At 40.1% G+C, this 26,390-nt stretch overlaps 2 protein-coding genes across 2 annotated transcripts in view; one reads left to right on the top strand and one right to left on the bottom strand.

The window, feature by feature from the left end:
- SNCG (synuclein gamma) overlaps positions 1-26,390 on the top strand; it is a 55,754-nt gene that overhangs the window by 6,429 nt on the left and 22,935 nt on the right. The window contains exons 3-6 of the mRNA XM_072869188.1: positions 1,122-1,248; positions 2,793-2,885; positions 7,960-8,026; positions 9,662-9,915. The gene's annotated coding sequence lies outside the window, so the exon portion shown is untranslated. The remainder of the gene's footprint in view (positions 1-1,121; positions 1,249-2,792; positions 2,886-7,959; positions 8,027-9,661; positions 9,916-26,390) is intronic.
- MMRN2 (multimerin 2) lies at positions 183-25,285 on the bottom strand. Its single transcript, XM_072869184.1, has 7 exons — positions 24,674-25,285; positions 11,996-12,118; positions 10,665-10,771; positions 9,247-9,315; positions 7,795-7,968; positions 4,765-6,675; positions 183-3,739 (listed from the first exon to the last, which is right to left on the bottom strand). The coding sequence occupies exons 1-7, from the start codon at positions 24,949-24,951 to the stop codon at positions 3,351-3,353; spliced, it is 3,051 nt and encodes a 1,016-aa protein (XP_072725285.1). The 5' UTR covers positions 24,952-25,285; the 3' UTR covers positions 183-3,350.

Below are 26,390 nucleotides of genomic sequence, written 5' to 3' on the forward strand. Positions count from 1 at the left end.
GATCTATAGAGAGTAAAATTGTTGATATACAATGGGTACTTGCACTTTGAGTAAAGTAAGGAGATCATCTTAGTAACGGAAAAGAAAAAACCATTAGATTTTAATTTTAAAATGTAAAGCACAATAAGATACCAACATTCATAAAGCAATAAAAGTTTCAGTAACAAAATAATTATGTGGAGGCATTAAGATGCACAGATATTTTTATCTTTTTATAAAGCTTAGTGGTTTGATCTGGAAATCCAGAAACCTGAGCTATCAGCAACATTTTCTGGCAGTTACAGGATTTTTGGAAGCACTAAGAGAAGTTGGAAGCTGCTTTTTTTTTTTTTTTTTTTAAATATGAGGCTCAGGTTGACGATACATGTATATCTATATCTTGGAGTGAGCATACATGTTTCTGTGTCTATTGGCACTTGGCTGAAACTGCCATCGGGCATGCTAGTCTAGATGGTCCTCTATGAGATAAACTGAAGCAACTTGTCTACTCTTACACACAACTCTGTTTTCCTAATGCATATGGTCAGCTTCAGTTTGTTTTTCATGTTTGAAAATCCCCTATTCTTAATCCACTGAGCCAACCGATAGCTATTTTTTTTAAATTGTCAATTAATGATTGTTGTCCTCTTGCCATTTTTGTGGAAATTTTTCTTTCCTTTAGGTCCTAATCTGGAGTCTGCTGTCTCTTCATTAAAAAGGTTTCCTCTATTCTGTTGCCTAAAAATGCAGGTCATGATGATGTGACTGTGTTAATCTTACAAAATAATCAACAAACTAACCCACCAAAAAACCTGCAAACAACAAAACAAATATTTGTGGGGGGTTTTAAAGAAATTTATACCAGTAGTCAAATAGTTTGCTTGTATTTGAGAGGTTGTTTAGATGGAAGTTTATTAAAAAGCTGATGTATTCATTAAAAAAACCAAAAAAAAAACCAACCAAACACCACCACAAACCAGTAGTTCAATCATTTTTTTTCTCTTGTCGCTTGAGAAACAAGTCAGGCTTCCTGGCTTATGCAGCCGATAGAATGTTTTAACCCGTTATCTTTCGTTAATTTGTTGCTTCGTGGTCTAAAAATGACAGTGTTCCAGTCAAGTATGTCTGCTTTGTATATGCAGGTGGCTAACTTAAGCACATATTTGAAGAATACAAATATGAAAACATCTTTATATTAACATTGTGTTCACTCTGGAATCGCTGATGTCTGAACTTGCCTGGCTTATTCTTCAACAAAAGTAAACGCTGGTAAGCATAAGGATGCCGAACCTTTAAAAGTCCTGTCTGGATGAACTGCTATCCTATCTACTACCTACCACGTCCTTTTCCAAGTAGCTGTATGGTTTTGGTTCCAGTTGAAGCTTTCTGTCAAAGCTTTAAAAACAAGGAAAGTGTTTTTAAACATGTATATCTCCTGTCTGTATTTAATTGTGGAACTTAGCTGGTAGCTGCAGAATTGGTGTGCACTGAAGACAGGGTGTTCCTTGAGCTACCCTGACCTAGGCAGCACACTTGGCTTGGCACTGCAGAATGCTGCCACCACAAAAGCCCATAATTGGAGGACCACTGCTAAAAACGTCTGGGTCACCCCAGTATAGTAGCTTTGTACTGAAAGAACCCAATCTTACGATTTGTTGCTTTTCTTCCTTTTTGACATTTCACCTCTTCAAATTTTTCTTCTCTTCCTTCCCTCAGATATTCTAGCAATCTGTGGGAGAGAAGATGACACTGAGCTTGCGGGCACTTTGTGCTGCCTGCCACAGAGCAGTGCAAGATGTGGCTCCATGCTAGACAAATGGGGAGACTTGGCCCGTTAATCTCCTGTGAAAATCAGCATTGGCTAGGAGTAGATGAGAGATCATTTTTAGTCATTTGTTTTGTGGGATTTTTTCAGGATGGAGAGTAACAATCTTCTCAGCAAGTCAGTAGCTGAAACTGCTTTGTAGCTTTATTTCAAAAGATGCATATTGTCTGCTTGTCAAACCGTTGTCTTAAGTGCAATGTGTATTGGTACCGATGCGTTTTTAATAATTTTGTAGTTTAGTGTTGCTTAGAATACAAGTGGGTGGGGAGAAAACCCCTTGGATAGATTTCTGTTAGAAAATGCTACCTTAAAAGGTCATAGAATACATAATAAGAATTTATGTCTTTCATCAAGAATATTGGGAGAATATTTGCATTTCTAAATGCATTTCATTTTGGCAAATTTAATTGTTTTAATATTGTTTTGCAGGGCATTAGGACAGATAAGGAAAATTGTCACAATAATTGAACTTCTTTAAAATGAAAGCCTTTGGGGAATTTAATTGACAGAAGAAAAGTTTAGGACATGACCAGACATGGTCATCTTGAGATTTTTGGAAATTCAAAAAAATTCCGCAGTTCAGAAAGTCTACTCTTTGGTTTACTCTAATTATAAATTTATTTTATATTCAACAATGACAGCAGACCAATGAGCTTGCCTTTTTGCTGTTAGTTTTATTTGCTTGCTTGCTTGGTTTTAAACTATTTACCAAATGCTGAATTCTGGGCTGAATTCACGATATTCTTCAGGATTATCTTTAGAAATAAACTGCATTTTCAACAATATTTTTTTAATATTGTTGACATTTTCCTAATGTCTAAATGTAGATGTAATTCATCTTAACAATGTTAAATTACTATTAAATTTTTGCAGCATAGTTGAAATACCACACAGGCCCAGAAGGAAAAAGACCAGGCCATTTCTAAGATCCTTGCTTACGAATCCTAGCATAGGGTGCATCTTACTGGGTTTGATCGATCTCTTCTAGTGTTCATGTTGTACACAGACTGAAACATTGGAGTGAGTTGCAGAAGTTTCCAAGACAGTCTGTGACTGCCTGTGGTCCACAGAGAACTAAAAGGTAAAAATGTCCTGGCTTCTTGGTTTTACACTACTATTCACAAAATATGAGATCTGATATACACAGTCCTTCCTAAAATCTTTCCCTTGCCAGCGGTGGGGGTAATTGCCATGGGAGAATACTCCCTTGCCAAGGGAAAGGAGAAGTTATTTGTGTTCTAAGTGAAGAAAGTCCCACAAAACGTTTTTTCTAATTAGGTGCAGTTCTCACAGTGGAAGGATTTGGGAATGTGTGTGCTGTGTGTGTGGAGTCCAAACCATTAGCTTACACGTGAAAGAAAATCCCATTGCTGCTCATAAGCAACTACTCAAAGCCAAACACTTCCAGAAAAGAAGCATGAAGACAAATCTAGGGTAGTGCTATGTTTAAACACATGCAGTAGGATTGAATACATCACAGATGAAGCAATAGTGAATTGATCCATTGCATCTATGGAAAGATATCAATAAAACAAAATGTCACTATTCAAGTTTTAAATATTAGGAATCCACCCATTGTTGTCCCAGGTGGACTCCGTTTCACTACAGAGCCCTGCAGCAATTCAAAGCATACTTTCTCCCCCTTCTCCATTTCTGCCACAGCAAAAGTAGTCACGGTGTTTCCATTTGGTGTTTTCTTCTGACTACTTGAGAGAGTTTTTTTGTACCCACGGCTAAAGGAGAGTTGTCCTAATGCTGGTCCTGAACTAAACTCCACAGAGATGACAAACAGGTAGATGCCTTTATGCGGTGCTTTAAAGTAGCCATGTTCAGGGAAATAGCTGTTTCCATAATTGAGGTAAGTTTCATTAAACCTCAGAGCTTTTTCTTTATCCTTTCTTTCTGAGAATCCCACGTGGAATGCCACCAATGAGTCTGAAAAAGAAAGAGGAACAGGGTTTTAGCAGTGAGCACTCTTCTCTCCCCAGCATCATCAGAGTGGGAGACAGGATGAAGCCCTATCAGGCCTGATTTCTGTATGCTCCTTTGTAGAGCTAAATGCTTGGAATGGAGTGCCTGGGATTAGATCAAATGGTTCCCTGGAAATACCTGAACCGCTGCTCTTGCAAAAGTATAAGGCTGAGACCACTCAGGAAAAAAAAAAGGAGCACTTTTTTGCTGTCCTAAAAATAAATGAGTTTGAAATACATTCTCTGCTTATTCAGTCTTAACTACAGTTTTGCAGTAGAGATGCCTGAAGGGGCTGACTTTTGCCTTATGTTATATGCCCATAACAAGGGCTACAATCATAAAAGCCAGTGCTAAAGCTGTGGCCATAAGCACCTCGTAATTACAACCATCACATGTTTACAGGGAAAGGGAACTGGACAGTCACAGTGAAGTATAAGCTGAAAACTTGTCTCCTGAAGCTTAGCCATAAGAGGGAGCGTGTGCTCTCTGGTCAGTCCTCCCTGTTCCGCTTGTGCAAATTATAGCAGTTCATTTAATGTATCTGTCCATGTCAGGAAGGATTTGGTGCTTTTGAGTACGCTCCTTCCAGACTCACGTAACAGAGGAAAAAGAAGCAAGACCGGGAAGCCTAGGACTCCCCATCAGCTTCAAAAGAGAAAACTGCTGCTACATTAACATGAGTATCTACAAACAAAATTTGTGTTCTAAACATCTAAAGTGGAATTAGTTCAAGGCCAATTTCCCAGCAGCTATAATGGGTGTAATTTTATTGGCCTCGAGCAAAGTGCAGCAGTGTATCAACTTGGTTCTCACTCAAACTGCTTATTTTGATGGAGAGGGAGGATGTAAAGAATGTCAGAATTTCTCCCTCCAGCATCCCACAAGATACTGACGGGTCTCACAACTAATGTGCTCTGTGTGTGGAACTTACAGCAAGGCCCAGAAAGAAGCTAGACCTGTACATGAGCAAGTAAAAGAAAAGAACATACCTTTTTCCAAAAGTTCTGTCTGCACGGTATTTCTTCCACTAATCATTTGCATATTTTCTCTGTGCTTCTCAGGCTTTTTCTTGTCTCTTTGCTTGTCTTGACCTTTCTGTTGCCTTCTCACTTTTCTGGTCAGCATTGACTGAATCTTTGTAACATCCAGGCTTATATTTGAGGCAACTAATTCTTCATTGCTTCCAAATAGCTTTTTAAAAATCAGCAGATGTTCCTCCAGCTTCCGCTTGATGGTTGCTAAATCTGCTGAGAGAATTTCCACAGAAATGTTGAGTGGCTCAATTACGTTTGCTACAGTATGATTGCAGCAGAGATTCATGTCACTTCTGGATTCATGCCTCTTGATTGCTAGGCTCAGGTGTTTGATATCATTCTTCAAAGTCATGATATCATTATAAGCTGAGCTATCCAAGGAGTCATCTTTGGCAGCCTCATAGTTAGGTTCCATATGTTCTACAATGCTGTGTTGACTACTAACTTCCTCTAGAGTAGAGGATGTTTGCGTTTCTTCTTTGGGATGCTTAGGAGATGTACGAGCATCATGATTATTCCGTTGACCTCTCTCCAAGAGATGAAATCTCTTTATAAGAAATTCTAAAGTCACATTTTGTTCTGCGAGTTTATCTGAGATATGTCTGAGAGATTCTTGCAGCTGAAATACTGATGATATTAGGATACTAGGATCTTCTTCAAACAAGACTTCCATAAATTCTTCTCCCAGTAGAGCCTCCAGTGCTGCTTCATGCCGCATGGCATCTTCCAAAAGAGAGCCAAAAGAACTGTTGAGGTACTTGATGTGTCGATTAATTTCTTCATCTTTCTTTTTCAAGAAGCCTATGTCTTCTGAAAAAGCCATAGCTTGCGACTGAAGCTGTCTGTTTTCTTCTTGACGGAGATTAAGGGACTCATGGATAGATGGAAAAGCTGAGGAGAGCTCTTCAATTTCATTCCTCAAGAGATCTCTGAAAACTGACTCCAAGTGCTTCATATCCCTTAAGTTTGATTGGGTGCCTTCAAGGGAATAAGTGATATTCTTTAAATCTTCCTCCAGTAAATCAGTGTCAGAAGATACCCTCTGGCAATTACAGTCCTCCATGTACCTCAACAGATCTGAATAGTTTTCCCGAAGATTTGAGAGAGTATAGTTGAGCTCTGATATCTGCCTTTCCATTGCTGCTTTGTTTTCTTCCATAATAAGTGATTTCTCCATGAAAGTTATTGTAAGATCTTCTGGCCTATACTTTGAGATATTTTTTTTTAACTCCTTAAACCACCTCTCTAAAACTGCAATATTCTGAAAGGCCACATCTGACTCCATGTAAAGTTCTTTAAGCTGCTTTGCATGCCCTGCCAGAATGTCATTTATTTGTCTGATGGTTAACTGGGTATTTTCATCTTTGGGACCAAGATTTGAGGAGAGTTCTGTTAAATTTTTTTTCAAAGTCTCAAATTTATTTTCAAGATTGTTTTGCTCTTGTTTCATGTTTGCTATGCTGTTGTTCAAAGCTAAGAAATGAGACTGCTGTATCTTATGGAACTTCTTGAGCTTTGTGTCAGTATCTGCCTTGATCATGGTGAGATTATAGTGAATACTAGCCTGCTGCATTTGCAATTGGTTCTCTATATCTCTTTTCACCTGATCAACTTTCACTACGTTTTCTTGGACTTTTGATTCAAACTTAGTTCCCAGCTCCTGGAATTCCTTCTTAGGCACAGTGCTCTCTTGGAATCTTTCTATGCTTTTCTTGTTGGCTTCCACATCATGGGACAGGTTTCTTACCGTGTTCGAGAGGTTCTGTAAGCTTCTGTTGAAGCTTGCCCACATTGGGTTAAAATGTTTCCTTAGAAAATTCTCCACATGGGGAAACAAAACTTGCTGCAGAAGCCTTTCCTGTAGATCTGTTAACACAGTGTAAAAAAATTAATTTAATTCAATTTAAATTCTGCTTTTAGAACACAGTCTGGCCAGGGTAACTCAAGTATATATTTTTCTATACCAACTGCCATCTTACTCCCCAGAATCTGGCCACATAATAAATTTTAACAATTGCAAAAATAGCCTAATTTTAAATCAAGGTTACTGTGAAGCACATGGTGTCTTTGGGTCTGCAGACAGTAACTTAGACATGTATTGACTGCCCCATTTAAGTCATAAAAATGCTGCATTTTGAAACCCCTGGACAAGACGTTTTGTAAGTGGCTGTAACTGCCCGTTTTCACAACAGTTCTTAGCTAGTGGGCTCTTGCTTATTTGACTGTCTCATAATGTTTTTTTTCTGATGCTTTCTACAATGCAGCTTCTACTTCACAAAGTTATAAAGCATCTTAACAGCTGAATATTCCAGGCGAGGACTAAATAACTTGAAAAATCTGTGAAGTATCTGTACTAGGTGTGAGTTATACTAAGGCTTGATTTCTAACTTTAATGTCCAAACTTGAGTGCCTTGAAGTTCACCGAGGACAATAGTCTGTATCATTAGAAAATTTCTGTGAGCTAGTGGTTCACATCAGTAGGTCAAATTTGGTAGCTCTTTTTTCCCCAGTCCTATATACGGCAGGATTAATGTTCCAGAGAAAGGTTGAATGTTACCTTTTCTTTTTTTATTTTACATACACCAGTCTGATATTCTGCACATCCGAGTGTATAGCATGAGTATGAAAAAAGAACAAAACCCGAACCTAAACTCTACATCCCGATAGAAGAGAAGAAGCCATAGAAGCAGTATGTAAGCTAACAAATTTTAAGTATAAGCAACCTCTTTATTCTGTGGTTAAAGCATATTCTGAAATTCCAGAAAAGTGCAAAGGAATCTTGCCTTTCATCTCATTTCCCATTTCAAATTACTCTTGAATTTGGTTCATTCATTTGTATTGGAAGTGCATCCATTTTTGCTCTCTTTAGAAACAACCAGCAGACCAAGGAATATCAGGGTATTTTTGTTCTCAGTTTTTGTTTCTGATCTGCATGGTTTTATGGGGCCTATTGGCAGGCTGATAATTCTGCGTCAGACCTCTCACCTGAATTGCTCTGGTTCACTTCTAACACCATGCTTGTACCGTTGTTTTCAAATATTCTCTGTAAGTCACCTAAGTTGCTGACTGCTTGATGAATATCACTTTGAAGATCATCCAGTAATGCCTCATGATTTTGAATGACTTCCAACATTTCTCTTGAATCCACAGATGTTGACACTAATCACAAGATTAAAAAAACAAAGTCATGCAATGGAGTGCAGCGACCAGGCAACAGGTATTCCTACAAGACCTCTGAGAACACCTCTGTCATTTTTCCTCTGAAACTTTTGCACTGACATTTAGGGGGCTTGTTGATTTATAGCACCTAAGATCACGGTTTCTTTGCAAAGGTTTTTTTCAACAGTGATGAAAACCTAATGTATTTAAATATTAACAGAAGAACTTCAGCCACGCTAGCCATGATGGCAGTAAAATGCTCTTCATTTACAATCTCCCCGTGCCATAAAAATGTTCTGGAATAATAACTCCTTTCAAGCCAATTGACTGAAAGGAAAGCAAGGTTTAACAACCCAGAATAAAAGGACAGGATGAAAGAGCAATTGAGGTGTTTCACTAAGGAATCAGAAGCATAGGGTGCAAGCGTCGTAGCTGACTCTCACTGAGGGGCCCTTTAACTGATGTTACTCTAAATAAATACCTGCTAATTTGAGCTGTAGATTTCAAAGTGTACACTGAGAGTTGCAGAAACTGTTACATCCCAACTGTGCCATCCTGGGGACCTCTTACCCTCCAGGGTTACCTTTGACCTTTCAATCTAATGTTTTATAAACTTAAGTCCTGTAAAGCAACTGCTTATTCATTCAGTGCTGAGACCATAATGTAAAGATGAGACTCTTTCAGGGCTGCAATACTACCCTAAAGCCAGTTGCTGGAAGGTACTTGATAGCACTGCAAGCCACACCATTTCCCCAGAGGGTAAGAAAAGGTCCTTCTTGGATACTTAAGATTGGTAGGATAGAGTGCCTGAGAGATGAATCTACAGTACCTCATAATACTAATCTCAAAGCTATTGGGTAGCTGCTCTAAAACAGTATTTTGAATAGATTGTTTTCCTGGTAAGACTTCTGAGCATGGTGTGCTTTCCTGTGAAGCCACTTAGCAGAGCAAGGGGTTAGAGCTTGAGCAACATCCATGCCATTGAAAGGTTTAACACTTTGTACCAGCTGGCATTCTCACTACGTATCGCTGATGACCAGCCAGCATACAACTTTTGAAACTTTTGGATGCTTTGTCTAGAGCATTCATGTAGTGTTACACCAAAAGGCCCTCATTTATGCCAATAAATGTAGTCATGTAAAAGCTTTCCTAAATAATGCTTTCACTAGAGATATTGTCCATAGCTTATCATGTTAAAATTACAGTTAAAAAACATCTTTTTTCTGATCTGTGACTAGAGCTAAAAGAATGGCGAGCAAGATAACTTCAAAGACATACTATGGTTTGAGAACTCCTCTTCTTCCCGTCCTTCAGTTTGATTTCCTGGCACCAGAATAAAATTGGGATCTGCAATTGAGATGTGATACATCTGTGAAAATGTTTTAGAAGCAGAAACTACTACAGTTTAGCAAGGCACCGCAGGGCAATTTCACATGTAGTATAACTGATGTGGAGACAGGCTTCTGCATTGCAGGTTTCTTAGGGAAACATCTTGTCTGGAGAATTTACTTTGCTTATGGTACTGCACTAGCATACAACATTGCATAAATGATAATGCTGTGCAGTAGGGGTGGTTTTTTTAACTCATGGTGAGTTATTGGTCCTAAGAAATGAGTCTATTGCAAATATGTGCATTTTTTTTTCTCTGCGAGGTCCTATCAAAAGATCTGCAAATTCCTTTTCCTTGTTCTAGTTATCTGAACTTTCTGATGGCACAAACTACAGTGATGCTGTACAAATGAGGAGGTAAAGATGGAGCAGCTGGTTTTGGTCAATGAGTGTAACGAAGGAGAGACTAAACTAGAAGCACTGTATTCTGTGATATCCTTCCAACATTATAAATGAAGGTCGGCCTGGGGCATCACCTTAGAGATAAATCTGCGAAGAAAAGCTAAACCTACAGAGATAAAAACAGGAACTCCCATTTTATGCACGGAGTCTGTTTGGGTGAGTTAGATGAAGATCGTGTGAAAATTTTCACACAAGTGTTTGACGTTTTTGTTATGGTTGCCTTAATTACTAGGGGAATTACCTTTTATCCGTTTAAACTCTCCTTTTGCTTTTGGAGTGTTATTTGCTAAATCCTGCCAATGCCATGAAGCACCCCAGTTTTTAAACCACACTATCCCCCCCTCTCTTACTTAACAGCAGCATGCATCATTATTCAGCAGTGCAAAGAGTTGTAGTAGTTTATTGTATGTAAAGGCTATTGCTAGAGCTTCCATGGAAGTAACAGCCTGGTCTGTGTTCTTGTGTCATAGGGCTGCTCCCCACTTTAGGAGCCGGTATCTGTGCGGCCAGCGTAAGCAGGGAGGGGGCTACACTGACCGTAGGGGCATTTCACATACTAGCGTTGCTTTCTGATGTCACCAGTTTCTACCTGGAATTAGGCATTCCTAGATGGACGTGTACATCTGACAGGCCCCCACGGCCAATGAATACCTTTATCCGTGTGTAAAGATTACAAAGGTGCTACTAATGGAAGAATAAGTAGCTAATAGCATTAGCTAATAGCATTAATTGCAGCTAATTACAACTACTTGTTTCAAGGTATCAGTGATTTTTGGGGCATAGCAGACCAAAGAAAATAAGGCATCGATTTTCAAAAGAAGGAAAAACAAATAGGCAAACATTTCTTGCCACCGAGACTGGCATTTAGTCATTAATTGTCACGCTTGTTCTCTAGATTTCCTTACCACGCTGTTCACAGTCCTTCCCAATAAATCCAGGGCAGCATTTCCACTGCAAAGACTTCAAAACCTTCTGTTTCACTTGATAGACTGGCTTCAGAGCTGTCCTGTACCTGGGGAGTAAGGGTCTGGGCATTAGATTGCAAGTTATTGGCATCACTCGGGGTAAATTCACTGACTCTAGCAGCAGTCTGGTGCCAAGCGTGTCCTAGATGACTAGTGTAGAACACAGTTAAGAAATTTGTCAAAAACTGTATCACTGCTGCTTAGTAAAACATTTAGGCAGTCCACAGCAATTTTTTTCCCCTGCATAAGGTTGCTTTTCAGGACTACTGTCTACAACAGGAGGTGTGTGCAAATTCTTACATGCAGACAGAATGTAACTACTGTTCAGTGAGCAGGGCTCCAGTGGTCTGCCTCATGCTTTACTGTTCTTCCATAGAGATTTTTTCCAAATATGCTGGCACTGATCTGACACAAGTCTGAGAAATGTCACAGATGGCAAATTTATGTAACTATCAGAAACACAACTGTAATATTTATTGTAACAGAGTCCTTTGCAATCAAGTTTGGACTGAGCTTGAACTTCTGTAATATTCTGATGAGTTGTAGAGAAAGTTTTAGTTTTAAACAAATATTCCAAAATGTCACTGGTACCAAGGAAGATACAAATTTTTTAAAAACTCCACTAGAAATAATAATGAAACTTCTTTTTTTGTTCAGAGAAAGACAAATTAATTGTATTAACAAATAACAAAAGCATTTTTGCAATCAAGTAACTACACAGATGTGAAAACATGTAGGTGAGTATTAAATATTATTTCACTTTGAAAGTGTGTTGTGATTCAATGTCCCCCAGCTTTAAAAATTTATCAGTCCTGGTACCTTAAGGTACACTATTGGCTTTCACCAGTACTTTTTGGGCAGCCAGTCCTTCTGAAAGAAGAGTAAGCACTTGGGCAATTGCACATCTCTAACTCCTGCCATGTAAATGCTCTCACTGATGGCCACAGGCAGAGATTTTTTTTTTTGTTATGTGTGACCTGAAAATCATGGGAAAGGTATGGTCTGTGTTTTTTTCTGAATAAATGTGGGAAGATTTGAAAAATCACTTAATCACCTTGTAGTCCTGTACTTGATGGCTTGGAAAGGCAGTTGTTCTCCCAGGTTACTTAAATGCCTGATCACCTTAGGTACATAAATCAGACCCTACATCACTTTGGTATTAAACTGAGTTGGTGCTTTAATTATTTTTAAAATGTGTCATTAAATACTTATCTTTTAGATACTTCAGAGAAAATTATGTTGCCTTCATTGGTTTTATTTAGGATACTTACATGATCTTCTGGCAGTCTGGTGCTCCATTTAGACAGGGCTGTTGCGAGTTGACAATGTACTTCTCCTTCATGCAGGCTTCTATGTATGTTACCAGCCGGGACTGCATGAAGGAACACCAGTTCCTAGTGGAAGAGACATGGGAAAGGACTTTGAAGTAGGTCTTTTAATGTCTCTGCCTATAACAGTGCCAAGGAAGAGTAAAATGCAGATGGGCCTTCTATATATATATTTTTTATTATTATTATTTTTTTAAATCTGGATGATGAGGAAAGTGGAAAATGCTTGCAAGCTTCTCCCTCCACTCCCAGTTCATTTGTTTTCATTTGGGATGTTTATCTGAGTTTGTTACAGAAGGGTTGATTGTCTGAACTTTGATGCATTAGTTCCATTTCCAGTCCTTTCATTTAGCAGGAGAAATTTCCAACTCGTGATAACCTGCAGGTTAATGTCACTTTAAATGTCGAATTGCCTTTCTTTGAAATGTTGCCATTTCAGATGCCTAATGACTGACTCATCAGATCGAGGCAGACTGCTTCTGAAAACTTAATCCTACATAAACTCCATTAATAATTGGTGTCTTCCTAAGTATTACTTCTTCAAGATAAAATAGTAACTGATTGGATTTTATTACTTAGACTAGCTTTGAAATAATTTCTCCCATCACCTGCAGGAAAATAATGTTGGAAAAATGAGGGTGGTTTTCTTGGGGATTAGTTTTATGTTTGTAGCAAGGACATGTGAGTTCTACTAGTCTGGTAAATTTTCCAAGTCAGAATTATATAGACATCTCTTAATCCAAGAGTGTAGGTGAGCCTCTTCATTTTCAAAAGTTTAAAGTTAAGACATGGAAGTGTACTGTTGGTTGAAGTTTGATGGTTAAAATCCAAGATCAGAAGTGACAGGAAGTGAGGAGTAATAATTGTAATGGGAAATGAAAAAAAAAAAAATAAAAATTAACATCTGATTAATTAGTAATTGCAATTATTGTTGATAAACTATGCATGTATTCAACACACTGTTTCAGATGGTGTGTTTCCAGAAGTTCACCAGTTAAACCCAAAGGGATCCTACCATTCTCTATGGATAGCGATGAGTAGAAAAGGGATGTGACAGCTTTGTTTGGACAAAGGAGCTATAAGGAAACAAGGGGTCCCTGCTCTCTCACTGTTTAACTCTGGCTACAAAACCTTCAGAGGAAGAGTCACTGAACCAGCAATTGCATTTTACGGACAACCTGTCTTAAAGACAGCCTGGGGCCTTGTGTTTCACGTGAGTTTGGCTACATGTCCTGCCTATTGTAGGAGAGCACCTACAATGGTTATTTCTAAAACTGTGTGCACACAGGGTCATTAGGAAGTTGCAACGCATCCCTTAACAACATACTGATGTTAAAACGTGCTAATCCTCTTCCTTAGGGAAAAGGTAGGGTTGAGCAGTTCGGAGAGAGAAATGAAAAAATATATACCACCCTCACTGTTATAGCTAATTCACCTTAACTTTCCAGAGAGTGTCTATATGGACAGGTCCAAACAGGCTGCCAGGTTAACAACCTGACTGGTTCCTGTCCTGGCAAATGGAAGTGGGGATTGGATTTAGTTCTTCTTTTCAAACGAAGATGCAGTTTTTGAGGGATAAGGGGCTTAGAGCAGCACACTGACTCTGGCAGCTCAGCCTCCGTGGTTTAGGCTCTGAAACGGTGACCTTCCACAGCCCGTGCAACCTGGGCATCAGGCAGGCTGCAGAGGGCTCCATCTTCCCCAGTGACCCATGAAATCCAGCTCTTCCCTTTGCAGCAGAACCTGCGGCTCCTCCAAACATCCTTTGATGCTCGCTGGGTTGGGGCTGTTGACTAGTCTGAACTGAAACACCAGACTCCACAATTTAAATCACAGTCTTGTTTTCCAGAAGGGAAAATTGGCATGAAATCAGTTGCAAATGAGGGTTGAAGCCTTCATCACTCCCTCATGGTAAAGCACTTGCCGAGGAGTCAGCTCTCTAATTCTCATTAAATTAGCTGTCCTGGTTGATGACCACTTGAATCTCAAACTGAGCTACTCTGCTGTGTTAGATGTCAGTGTGACAGGTGTATTAGTGATGGCAAGAACTGGTCATTATGGTTTGGGTTTGGTTTTTTTAACATTGTTCTTCCTGATACTGCCGCTAGGAGTTCAGTAGTCAAAAGTTCGTTGCTGGAAAGTTTGAATGCCCAAGAGTAAATCTGATGAGCGAGCAGGTGCTATTTTCACATGATTTGGGTTTTTCTCCCTTTGTCTGGCATCTCTAGGGGTCTGCTCTTCTACCTCCAGTAGAACAGCATCCAGCATAGTCACAGCCATTACTATGAGCCTTAGAGCTTGCTGGTATCAATATATGCACCATATCTGCTTAAATAAAGCCTGGAGAAAAATTAGAAATCATATAGCATTATGCACACTATTAAATTCCTTTCCTATAAGAAATCAACACTAGTTTCTCAGAACAAAAGTAAAATCAGGCCTTATACAGTACTAGTCCTTTCAGTTGGGGTATTTGGAGAGATCAGGAGGTTCTTGTACTCCATGAGTTTGTCAGAGCTTGCATTACAATGGAGCAGAGCATTGTATGAGGGAGAGCGCTGTGTCTGATAACGAGCAGCTGAACTTTAGGCAGTATATTTTTAAATGGGAAGACAGGAACCAAGTCTCTGCTAATCAGCATATATGGAAAAAGCTTGCGCCTCTGGGAGAGTTGCAGAAACAATGGGGAACTGAGTCCCACACAAAAGCAGAATCTGCGGCCACAGCGGCCAGGCTGCTAGGGGAAGGGGAGGAAGCTGCAAGGAAGCTGGAAACGTCAGGAGGAAAGGGCAGACAGCCTGGGCTAGCTGGGAACAGTTCACCAGGCTTGCTGGGATATACAGAGACTTTTCTGCTCCCCCGTTTCTTAAGAAAAATGTGATTGCAATTTCAGTGATCACCCATGCAAACAAAACTCTTCATCTCTTAGAAGCAGAGGCAGGAATCCGGCAAAGCCTGCGGTGCTGGGAAAGCCAAACAGGAAAGCAGTCTGCTGCAGCCTTGGCTGTGATTTCAAGCCAAAACAGCTGTTTCGGGGAGCTGTAGTTTTAAGGCCTTTGCAAGTGAACAGAGGAATTTTTGTGCCCACTATCAATGGGAGTCTTTTCCTATGGGACTGAACCAGAGGACAGATCGTCAAGTTTTTATTAAATCATTACTCTTCCAGAGTCAAATGCTCTGCTTGTGTCACCGGGCAGTTCAGTTAAAGCCAACAGACCAACACACGTGCTCTGGCTGATGTCTGCCTCCGAGGTGTGCCTGTGTCTGCCAAGCTTTATACGGCTGCACTGCTTTTCAGTGGTCAGTGTAAGATGAGTAACTCTGAAACAGAGATCCGATTTGTGCTTGTAGTTAGGCTGTCCTCTCACGTGTGCCTTGCAAGGCGTAGCTGGGAGTGGCTTTTCCCCCTCAAATCCTCTCTTTTTTTTTTTCTGGGGAAATCAAGTGACCGGGTGCTGCTGCTGGAGCTCGCTGGCATTGTTGCTAGGTGCAATATCTTGGGTCTGCCCGCAGGATGCCTGCCAGATCCAGGCAGGAGTCTGCCTTCAGTCTGGAAACCTCCTTTTAAAATAGGATTCTTTGGCTTTAGTGTATTGTTCTTTCCTAATGAAAACAATCCACGCCCCATGAATCGTCATCTGGGCTGATTTGTTTTTTCCACCATACACAGCTCCCAAACAAGTCCTTTGAGTCATGTAGGCCATACAAATCTAAACCAAATGTTTACGTGCATCAACACGTGTGTGAGCAAGAATGTGGCATCGTATGACTGTGAGTACTTTTGCTATATTGCACATGTAAATGTGCGCACAAATTTAACAGAAAATACGAGGACTCCCTTTCAAAACTTGTTAATGTGTTGGAGGTGTCTGGTGGGCTTTCCACTTGTAGAAAGGGCTTATGTTGTATCAGAAATTGAATCAATGGTCGATCCCAATTTGATGCTTGCTTTGGACAGTTATTAGCATTATGCAGAATGAATAGCATGAAAAAAGGGGTATTTGATAGACTGTCAATAAAAACTTCCTTTAATGGTGGCCACATTTCTTTGTGTCCATTTTTCTTTAGTATCTGCTCACTAGTTCTCCCTCACTTGATCGTAAAAGCTTATTCGTGGAGCTGAAGTGCTACATAATATCATGTTTTGGTTTTAATAACAAAAACTTAGTGGTTTTGAGTTCCATGAAGCTTATCAAAATTTATTCTTCCATCAGATAAGTAAATAAGGCCTATTTTTCCCATCTGTAATGAGCTGCAATATAGATACATGTGCCCAAAGGTGAAACTTTTATTGCAGTATTTTTTGCACATCTTGTCAAATGCTTCCTTTAAGGAAACTTTGGTATCTGTTACTAAAAATACTCCTTAACTGTATTAACCTTGAGGGAAAATATGTCATTCTTTTATGTTAAGTGGTACAATTTAAAGACTTACAAAGGCTTGATCTAAAGTTCAGTGAGGCGAGCGGGACTTCTGCTGGCACCAGTGGGCTCTGAATCAGGCTCTGAAGTTTCAAAGAGCTGCTTTTTCACAAATAGCACTTTCTTTATTCAGCTGGTTTCTGGAACACAGCAGCTTTGTGTTCTGCTTCTGTGTTTTTTCCCCTCTTTGTAATTATGTCGCTTCATTCACTGAATATATAACCAACTTAACACCCTCTGCTTTTATTCTCTTTAATACAGTTTCCTTTTGATTCAAACCTCTGCTGCCAAGGAGAGAGGAGTAGAAAGAAGTTGCTCATGTGAGGAGAGCAGAAGAGCTTTCCAGTCTGGTGAATGGTGAAGTTTATAACAATACTGCGAGTTAGAGCAACACTTAAGGGAACCCTAGCAAATCCAAGGCTACAGATGTTTCGTTTGTTCAGTTGCTTTTCCTGTTTTACATTCCAAGCAAATTAATCCTTTTTCTTTAACCAGAAAAAAAAGTATCTGACTAATTTTCTTTACTAGACTAGGTGGTTTTTTCCTAGGCTTTCTTCTAATCCCCTTATTGAATAGAGTCTTCACATGAATAGTGTCATCCATTTTTGCCTTATTTTGAGGCAAGTGTGTTCTTTTGCCTGAGGTTAAATACATCTGATGACAAGGAATTCTGTATTTAAATAAGATTCAGCAACTTTAGGTTAGCTCAAGCTCCTTTTATTTGAACCTTTAAGGTCTTTAAACTGAAAATTGATCTTACAATGATCTTTTTCTTGTGTTGGGTACTACTTCTGCTTTTACTGAAACATTGCAAAATGCAGGCAGTTCTATCTCTGATTCTAGGATTTGGCTGGGCCACCTTATATCATAGTAAATAAAATAAGCCCCACAGAACCGGGTGATAAAGCGAGATGGCTGGTCTGCAGTAGTTATCACCCTGCTCAGATGAATACAGGGTAGTCTCTTTTCATACAGCGCTACACCAACAATTGCAGCATGATAGTGAGTGTGAGTAATACACCCCAGCTCAGCTAGGTACTTACACGCTTTATTTTTCTTAATTACATGTTCTTATGATTGGCACAGCAGTGCATAATTTTAGACACTTCTTAGGTCAGTGGAATTTTTGCCTGAACAAAAGCTTCAGGACTTCAGGACATTGTTTCTCTGTAAGTATGGTTGTTCCTTTGGCTGTAGTAGTACAACTGAGTTGTTCTTCACATCAGTTTCCTCAGGTTTCTATTCTCAAGGAAGCCAGTTTCTGTAATTACTTTGAAAACTCCTGTCCAGCCATTCCTGTGTCTTCCACTGACAGAGCACAAAACTTCTCAGGTCCCTGACACTTTCCTTTTCTATACAGTGCAAAAGGCACCAGATACGCAATCATTGCTGCTTAAATGTGCTACAAGATGAGAGTAGAGGACTATGTTCTTCTAATTTAAACAAGTGATTTTCCACTAACTTGTGCGGAACGACTCCTGATTCATACCAGTTGAAGCAGAAAAGAAGTGTGGGCCTTTAGTTATGGAATAATCTATGTTCTGTTTTTCCATCAGTGCAAAATTCTGACTGGCAAGGAAAAGCACCCTCAATAAAACAGAGGTAAAATATCACATTTAAATTAATCTAAACTAGGACTATGCATGTCAGTTTTAAGACAGACATATCTTTTGATTCATTATAGAATGCAGAAGCTATTCAGCTGTTGAAAAAGGTGCTGGCTCTCCAAGGGAACACGGTGTGCCACTGGGTTTTTAATTAGCAGACAGCGAGTGATCGCTGGTGGTCTATCAGTGAATTCTCCAGCTCTTCCTCAGCAGCCAGCGGTCCTGTATTACAGGAAGAAGAACAGGACAGCAGAAACTCTCATATTTCTCTGTCCTTCCCTTAGGATGAGCAGAGCTCCCTCTCAGGCAGGGTCTGGGATCTTCCTGTGACTCATCCCACGAACCACCCTGGTTTTGACTGGGGTCTAAGCAGGCTGATTGCTTTGCAGTTTACCTTAACAAGCTGGGCTGAAAAGACTGGCAGTGGTAGCTTCAAACATGTGGATTTCCGTACAGTGCTGGAAGTCTTCCAGAGCCCTGAGTAATGCTGGTTGAATGCCACTTTTATTCCAACAGTAGTGCCAGCTAGCCTGTTATCAGTTGGGACTTGTCCTGCAGAATGTCCTTAAGATGTAGTGCAGTGAAGGCTTTCTGAGCAAATCCAGTCCTGGACCTGGAGCCTCGCTGGGAACAGGAGCTCAAGAGAAAGCAGGCTTGGCTGGGAGCTGGTTTGGAGCCAAATCCAACTGTTGTACAAGCTACTTCAGAGAAATAAATGCAAGAGGTTTTTCCTCTTCACAAAGCATCCACAGCCATTACATCGTTTACATTATCGTCCCCACAATAGAAGCTCCACAGCCCACTCAGAGGGCAGCTTACACTTGGATTTCATCTTTGGATTGCTGCAGACCTAAGTTCACCCCTACTGTAGCACACTCACTCCTTTGTCAGACCTCGTCTTGAAGCAGGAATCGCAGCCGGTGGCCACCTGCTAGCACAGCTGTGCTGATGCCAGTGAGTCAAAAATGCATGGGAAGACAACCTTTCCAGACAGCAGGCACGCAGGGTGCAGACAATGTGCACCAAGCTTTGCCCTGATCATGTTTTGGGCATGAGTGTAATTTTGTTCAGGGTTGGCCACCGATCCCTCGTTCAAGGGGTATTGACCCTCACAAGTAGGAAGGCGTTGGATCCATGTGGTAATAGTGCTGCTGATGGTGGTTCTGTGGCTATGCTGAAACAAGAGATCCCTTGCTATCTGCTGAAAGAACGAATTGCTGCAGCTTACACTAATGAGCTGTGAAATAAAACAATCCTTTGGGTGCAGAGGGTTTGATAACTCCTTTATCGCATGCAATGAAGCTGTGTCATTTGCATCAAATATGCTAATAGGGAGCCATTCCCCCTGCAGCTGTGCATTTGCCTCAACAAGAGGCAAATATTGGAGAATTTCCTAAAGTCCAGAAAGGAGCCAAGTGCCTAACTTTGATAGGAAACCTTTGCTTCTGTTAATAAACTTGGCACTGTGAAAGCTATTGTTGAGCACTCAATGGCCATTCCACTAGTTTGCAGGATATCAGGGGCTGAAGATCACATTTAGCTGCATTTCATCCAAACCTGTTTTATTTTAGGCATATGTTCTATGCCCCTTTGTTGGGACATTTCACTATCCCATAAGCTTCCTAAGAAAGTCCCTGTCTAGTTTTGAAGAAATAGATGAGTCAGTGTGAAACTGGTCTTAATTAAATCAATGGATGTTTTCCTGTAAAATTGGCCAAAAAAAAAAGCTATTAAGATGGAGCATTGTTCTGACTTTCGCTAGAATAAGACTGATTTGGCTTTTCTCTGCTTGTCTACACTTCGGAGGATAGTTGTTTTGTATTTTGACACCCTGGGTAATCACAAAAAGAGGCCTGTTTCTTTGTGGCTGTCTCAGTGCCGAATTAGAGGAAGAGGTATGTGTTTCAGTGAGATAACAACACACCTGGTTGACATCAGGGAGCCTTCCTCTAATCAAGGGTGACTTCACAGAATTGTGTGTCCAAACCTCAAAATATGTTAATGCAATTAAGGATTTATTTATGCTGAAGATTTCTGCCTTTCCTATTTATAGTTCAGGTGGTGAGGTTTGGGGTTTGGTTTGGTTTTGTCTTTTCATTTTTTTTGCACGCACATTGTAATTGTAAGAAAAATCCCAGTAGATGACAGGCTGAGTGTGCGTTTATGGATTAAGGAGAAAGAAGTAAAACTAAACCACCTACCCAACTGGAGGGCAAATCCAAAACAGGGGCTACTTGGCAATGATTACACTTTTGGAAAGACAGAGAAGTTCTGTGAGACTTTGTCATAGATGGGGAAACCAGCTTTAGTTGCTTTGCTCCTTCCCGTCTCATCACCACAGTCCATTTCTCCCTTACTGTGCGAGCCATCCATCTGGGGACAAAATTTGTCAGTGTGGTTACTGAGGGGGAAAGTTAAAAATAACCTCCGCTTTTTCCTAAGATTATTTTCAACCTGGAACACTTAAGTGATCTGGTTTACAGTGTTACTTGACAGACAGGTCAGGCCAACTGAGGGTACAGGTGGCTTTGGGCTTCACTGTCAGAGCTAGCATATGATGGGATTGCACCTTTTAGATGCTTCATTTATTTTATTTTTTTTAATGAAATATGAACATTAAGTGCATGAAATCTGAGTTGTTAGCCTGACTGTTCTTGGTGTTGCAGGCACATGGAGTAGATTAAAGCCAGCCAGCTGCAATTCTGCTCGGTGCTGAGAAAAGATGAGCCTTGGGCTACAGTGCTCCACTAAAGGTGCTTCAGTGCATTGCTTGATTTGAGAAATAATCCATTTGTAGGGAAAGAAAACAAGCCCTTCTGAGTGTAATTACAGTAGAGGTCTTTCCATGGATCTAAGATCAACATGGTTAAGTCCACGGCAAAGGTATAGAGAAGACGGCACGTTCTTCCCAGGGCCAGGGAACCTTTCCTTTCAAAGGCTGGGTCACCGTGTTCCTGGCCCTCATACAGCTGCATGGAGGAGGATGTGTGTGTCCAGTTCTGTCTGCCCAGGTCTGAATTGTACAACCTAAGGGAGAGCACCCAGCTCTATACTTATGTGGCCCTCTCCTTCAGCTCCCCTGAGGCCAGCTCATGTGCATTACCAAGTATTTAACGGCAGCGGCTCTAAAGAAAGAAAAATCTCCAAGGTCGCTTGTCAGTTTAGGACAAGTTTTCACAAGCTATCAGGTGTGTCATCCACATAGAAATTGTCAAGATAACGATAGTGATGTATTATCTTCTTGACGTTATTTATTGTCCCTTTCAATATGACTTGATCAGACAGCAGTTGAATTGGTTACACCTAGTGGTAAGTATTAGAGTAGGTGAAGAGCTAATGCAAAGCTAATGAAAGCTCTTATTTGATATTTACTGGATCGCTTCTAGAACTTCCACATATCTGGTCATGTCCCAAGCACCTTTTCAAGCCTCACTTTAGCTGCCTGTATCCACACACAGGAAAGCCACCAGTAACGACAGAGCATTCCCACGAAGTTCTGCATTAGGCATCTGTTTTATATGGGAAATGAAAAGTCCAAACGTATTTATTACCTATTTTGGGTATTCCCATTGAGTATTTATGAAATCCAGAACTTGTTTTTACTGTTCTGCTCTTAATCTTCCATTGCTAAAACAAATGCTAATACAGCCCAGCAATTTCACAATACAGATCTCTTCATATACTTGTGCTTTCATTTCACTTTTTAATTCTGCAGAAAGTTTGGGTACACATGGATCCGTTTACCTCAGCCATAGACTAAAATATCTAAAGTAAAACCAATCAGCTCATATGAGGTACAGCTGCTGGGGGAGAAGGAGAAAAAGATTGTTTCCTTTGGAAAACTGGCCTTTTGATACTTTTTTATTTTGTAAGTAACAAGTACAAACACTTGTCCACTTTGAACATGCAGAGCTTCTCTGCACTCAGATACAAGCAATGGCTGAGATACTAAACTGTTACCTAGTTCTTCCTCTAAAGAATAGTTGAAACAAAAGGATTATTCTCACATTTCTCTTTTTTACAGTGTCACCTAAAGGCCAGTGAGTTCTTACTGATTTTCTTATTTTCAAACTCTTATTAGAATAATCTTGTTATTCTGAGAGGAATTCATTAGTAAAGTAACATATCCAAGCATGTGACCAGGATCTAATGAGTCATTTCACCTTACATGCTGAAACAGAAACCAGAGGATTCTGTCTGACTAGTTACTAGTCATGATGGTTTCAATTATTCAAATAACTGCAATAAGAAAAATAATAATCTAAATTTTTAAAAAATCTGAGAATATTTTGTAACAACTACTATTCCTAATATATAGGGAAACTAGCAAGAGGTTGTAAAAACACACTTTTTTCTTTCTTTTTCTTTTTTTTTTTTTTTTTTTAAGAAAATGATGAGAGTCAAAACTTTGTCTTGGAGACAAAGTGACTATAGATTTTTGCTTGTTTGTTTCCTAGTTCTGAAAATAAAGTATTTTCTCATTTCAAAAGCAAACCAGAAGTGGCACATAGTTTTGGTAGAAAATTATTCTCCACCACCCTGGGGTTTTTTTATGGCATGTCTTTATCTCCCTGTATCTCTTAATTCCTGATTAACTCCTGATGCTTTTCTTCTTGCTCTCCCCTTCAGAGATATAAGCCCAGTTCTTCATAGTTTGTTCCAGGGCATGTGTCATGCTTGTAGGGAGGAAATACCAAATTCATGACAATTTCTTGTCTATGCATAGCAGGGTACTCCAGCCATGAGCACCTGACATGCACTTGAGGATTTCAGGCTCTGAAGGTACATTGCTTCAACCATTTGCAATGACTTCTAGAATGTGGAGTGCAGTTACAAGGGGAGCCGTGCCATCCCTTCTTATTCGCACTCTCCCCTCTCACTTTTGGACATAATTCCTCTCAAAGTCTTAAATTTCTTTCATAAGACATACCAGTTTCCTGGGCTTGTGTGCACTATAAATGTGATAGCTCTAGCAAAAGAACAAATACCTTAAAGCTACTGCCAGGCTAGATTTTGATTGCCTGTAGTCATCAACGTAGCTTTATAATTGGGAAGAATGTTATGATTCGACTCATTATGCAACTATCTCCATAAAAGGAGGAAATATTTCTCTTCTTGGGAGGAAATCAGGATGAGTAATAGCTGGTGCTGAACAAAGTTACGTAGCAAAGGAAGAAATCCCTACTAGGACAGTATATTACAGCGTCTTGCTGACCTATACATGCACCTTTTTACACCGTTGAATTTTTTGTAGTACTTATAGTTTTCAGAATGCTTTTGGCATTTCAACCAGCAATCAAATGATTACCACCTTGCAGTATAACATGGAAGTCCAGAGTACCACTTAGGCTTTGTTTTCCTTCCTCTGACAGTGTCTGGAATGCATTAACCAGTTGTTGGTGAATTAACAGTGCATGTCATTATCGAACACTACCCATCAGGAAACTGGAAGTCAACACTTACAGGCTTTAGAAAATTACTTAAGGGTAATGGTAGGAGGTGCAGATTTGTGGGAAGATGTAGTATGAAGGGCACCAGGGTTTTAATACACTCACCATGCTACATGCAGGAGGGAGGCCTTAATTTTACATGTAGATGAGATTAGAAACAAGATTGCATATTTTAGTTTGTGTGAAAGGGAGGCATGACATGAGCAAGGTTTTGTAGTCTCTTTCCATCTCCCTTTTTTCCTTTCCTCTAGAGCATTTAAAGGGAAAAATACCAGGGTATCCTAAAGCACTGAGCTGTGAACAGCACTCACTGCTGCTGTTTCAGCTCTCCCAAACAGGGCTCTGCAGTACCTATCCATCAGGGCTATAAAACATTCATTCACTGTCCTGCTTGGTTTTCATCTATTTTAAACATTTAGAGACCTACTTACGTGCCCTGTAAAGCTTACAAAAATAATAGTGTTTGGAAATCCTTCCAGTGAAATACATGCCTTTTCCACTCAGGCTGGCTACTCTTCTGCTATAGACTATCATGAGAAGTGTTTCACTGTCATGAAAACTTTTAGGGGGGGTGAATTTGTAGTAATTTTCATGCTTATTTATTATTCCTCACTTTGTTATATTTACTCCTCACTATTTTTATTTTGCTAGCATCCCGCCATTCTCCTTCCCTCTCCATTCCCAAGGCCCAAGACTGCAGACAGGCATATTCCGATGATGGGCAAAGGCTGTCGCAATCAGCAAAAAAAATCAGCATTGGTTTGTGATGAGAAAAAGTCAGTAAACTGATTTCATCTAGTTCTGCTTTGCCAGAAATAACATTTTGTTTTATTGTGCTACAGCAGAACTGGAAGGCTTCATATCTGCCAGGTGTGTCCAGAGACCTAAGCCCATTCTGCTGTCTTGAACTAGGACAAAGAGCTGGTCCCATCTGTGGCTTCATCCTCCACAAGCAATTTAGCTTTCTGTTTCTGTAGTTAAAACATTTTAAACCCTCCTGTTCAGATATAGATTGATCCCTAAAATCTAATATATTTTAATGAGAAACTTCTACTGAAAATGGTCCTTTATCAGCAGATTATAGAGGTATCAGACTAGATTGCCCTATTGTTATGTGTAAGACAGACACATTAGGGTACTTACCCATTTTGGGACTGTGGGCTCGCAGCTTCAAAATCCTCTGTCTCTTCCTGATGTGAGGAGATCATACTTGAAGGGTAATCTTGAGTATCCTCCCTGAGCCCTTCTGCCTCCCAATAACCTTCTTCCTCGTGTGACAGAGGAGTCCTCTGGGGGTATGCAGAGGTGTCATAAATTCGTGGCTTGTGCACCAAACCATCACGATATCCATGATGGTCTGAGTGTTTGACCAGTTTTGCCAACCCTATTGTACTACAGATGAGCAAAAGCTTCACTAGCATCGTGGGTTTTTTTTCCCACTCAGTTACACCTGTCTCTTGTTCTCTTCTCTGAAATGCAGCCTGGATTAATTCAGGAATGCCCTGGCAATATTCTTTAACTGGAAAGTTGGAAGAAGGAAGGAAAAAAAAAAAAAAAAAGATTAGTAACAAAGGGCGGAAAAAGCTTTCGACCCTCCCAGCTACTGTGGAAACGTCCACAGTACATTGAACAATGTGAGTCTGGTTCCTGTGTGGGGCTCAAACGTCTCTGACAGAGGGGGAAAAAAAAGGTGGTAGGAATATAGCTTATTCAAGGAACTTCTGAGCTTGGCTGCCTTCTAAACTTATCTGTGAACAGGAACTCGGCTTTTATCAACTGCCTTCTCCCTCAGGCACAGGAAAAGGATGTTAGCTTAAAGGAAAGGAAGAGAAAAGAAAGGAAAGAAAATAGAGTGGTGTAACAGACTCTCGTTACGGTGCCAGAAAATGTCACAGACCTGCTTGCTCCAGTGTCTGCACATGGTTTTTTTCCACAATTTAAAGGCTGAAATGCCCTGGCTTTAGCAGCAGAATATTCATGGTATGTACAACAAATTATGGGCATTAAGGGAGTCAGAGTAAACATGCAGCAAAAAGGAGTTTACAAACTTCAATTTTTGTGTGGCCTTTGCAAAGTAGCTCTGTTCTGTACTGCCATACTCTGTTCCCATCAAAGTGGAAGATTTTCATGAAATAGTCCTTCAGAGAGGTCAGGATTATTGAGCATTTTTAAGAATTTCTATTTGGGTTGTCATCTCTGGATCTCACGCCTAATTTTTTTGTGCATTTTTAATTAATGTTAAAAAAAAAAAACAACATTTGCCAAGAGCTGCTGTAAAGAGCTACCTCTGTCACCACATCCTAATAATAATAAAAAAAGAAAAGGCTCTGGAGGTTGGATGTAGTTTTCTTACTGGTTTAGCTTTACTTGATGGTGCTGCTTTTAGTTTTGTTGCTATCATAAACTGTATTTCTTTTCTCACTGTCTTGCAGTGTGATGTGCCCTGGTATTTTTAAGAAAAAAATGAGGGAGAATGATGCTCCACTGACAAAACAGGTGGGAATTCTGATGCAGGACTGCTAGATCATGTCTCAGTTTGAATGATGAGATGTGCAGCCTAAAGTTCAGCACGTCCTGCAGTGCATTAAATGGAAAGCTTTTCTGGAGTCATTCCAATGCCAGCTGAAAAACAGAGGATAAAGTCTCTCTAGGATTTTGGAAAGCCTTGTTATTAAAGGCTGTGGATTTGCATCTCCTTATCACTGGTTAGAACTGGACCCCTCTCCTGATTGCCCCTCTTTTATGCTTAATGGAAGAACCTAGAAAACTGCAGAAATGCCCTTACTGACCTGGGACAGGCACTGCTGTGTAAGAGCAATTAAGCCCTAGGGCAGCGACAGTGGCACGTGGGGCAAAGCAG

This window comes from Ciconia boyciana, chromosome 8 (assembly GCF_034638445.1).
Source record: "Ciconia boyciana chromosome 8, ASM3463844v1, whole genome shotgun sequence".
Classification (NCBI taxonomy): domain Eukaryota; kingdom Metazoa; phylum Chordata; class Aves; order Ciconiiformes; family Ciconiidae; genus Ciconia; species Ciconia boyciana.

Bases quoted from the DNA above. Each gene is read 5' to 3' on its own strand.
- MMRN2 (XM_072869184.1), bottom strand. From the start codon at position 24,951: ATGCTAGTGAAGCTTTTGCTCATCTGTAGTACAATAGGGTTGGCAAAA. The intron at 12,119-24,673 runs GTAAGTACCCTA...CTCTTCCACTAG, and splicing joins AGCCCACAGTCCCAAAATGG to GAACTGGTGTTCCTTCATGC. The intron at 7,969-9,246 runs GTATGTCTTTGA...TCTTGTGATTAG, and splicing joins AGAGGAGTTCTCAAACCATA to TGTCAACATCTGTGGATTCA.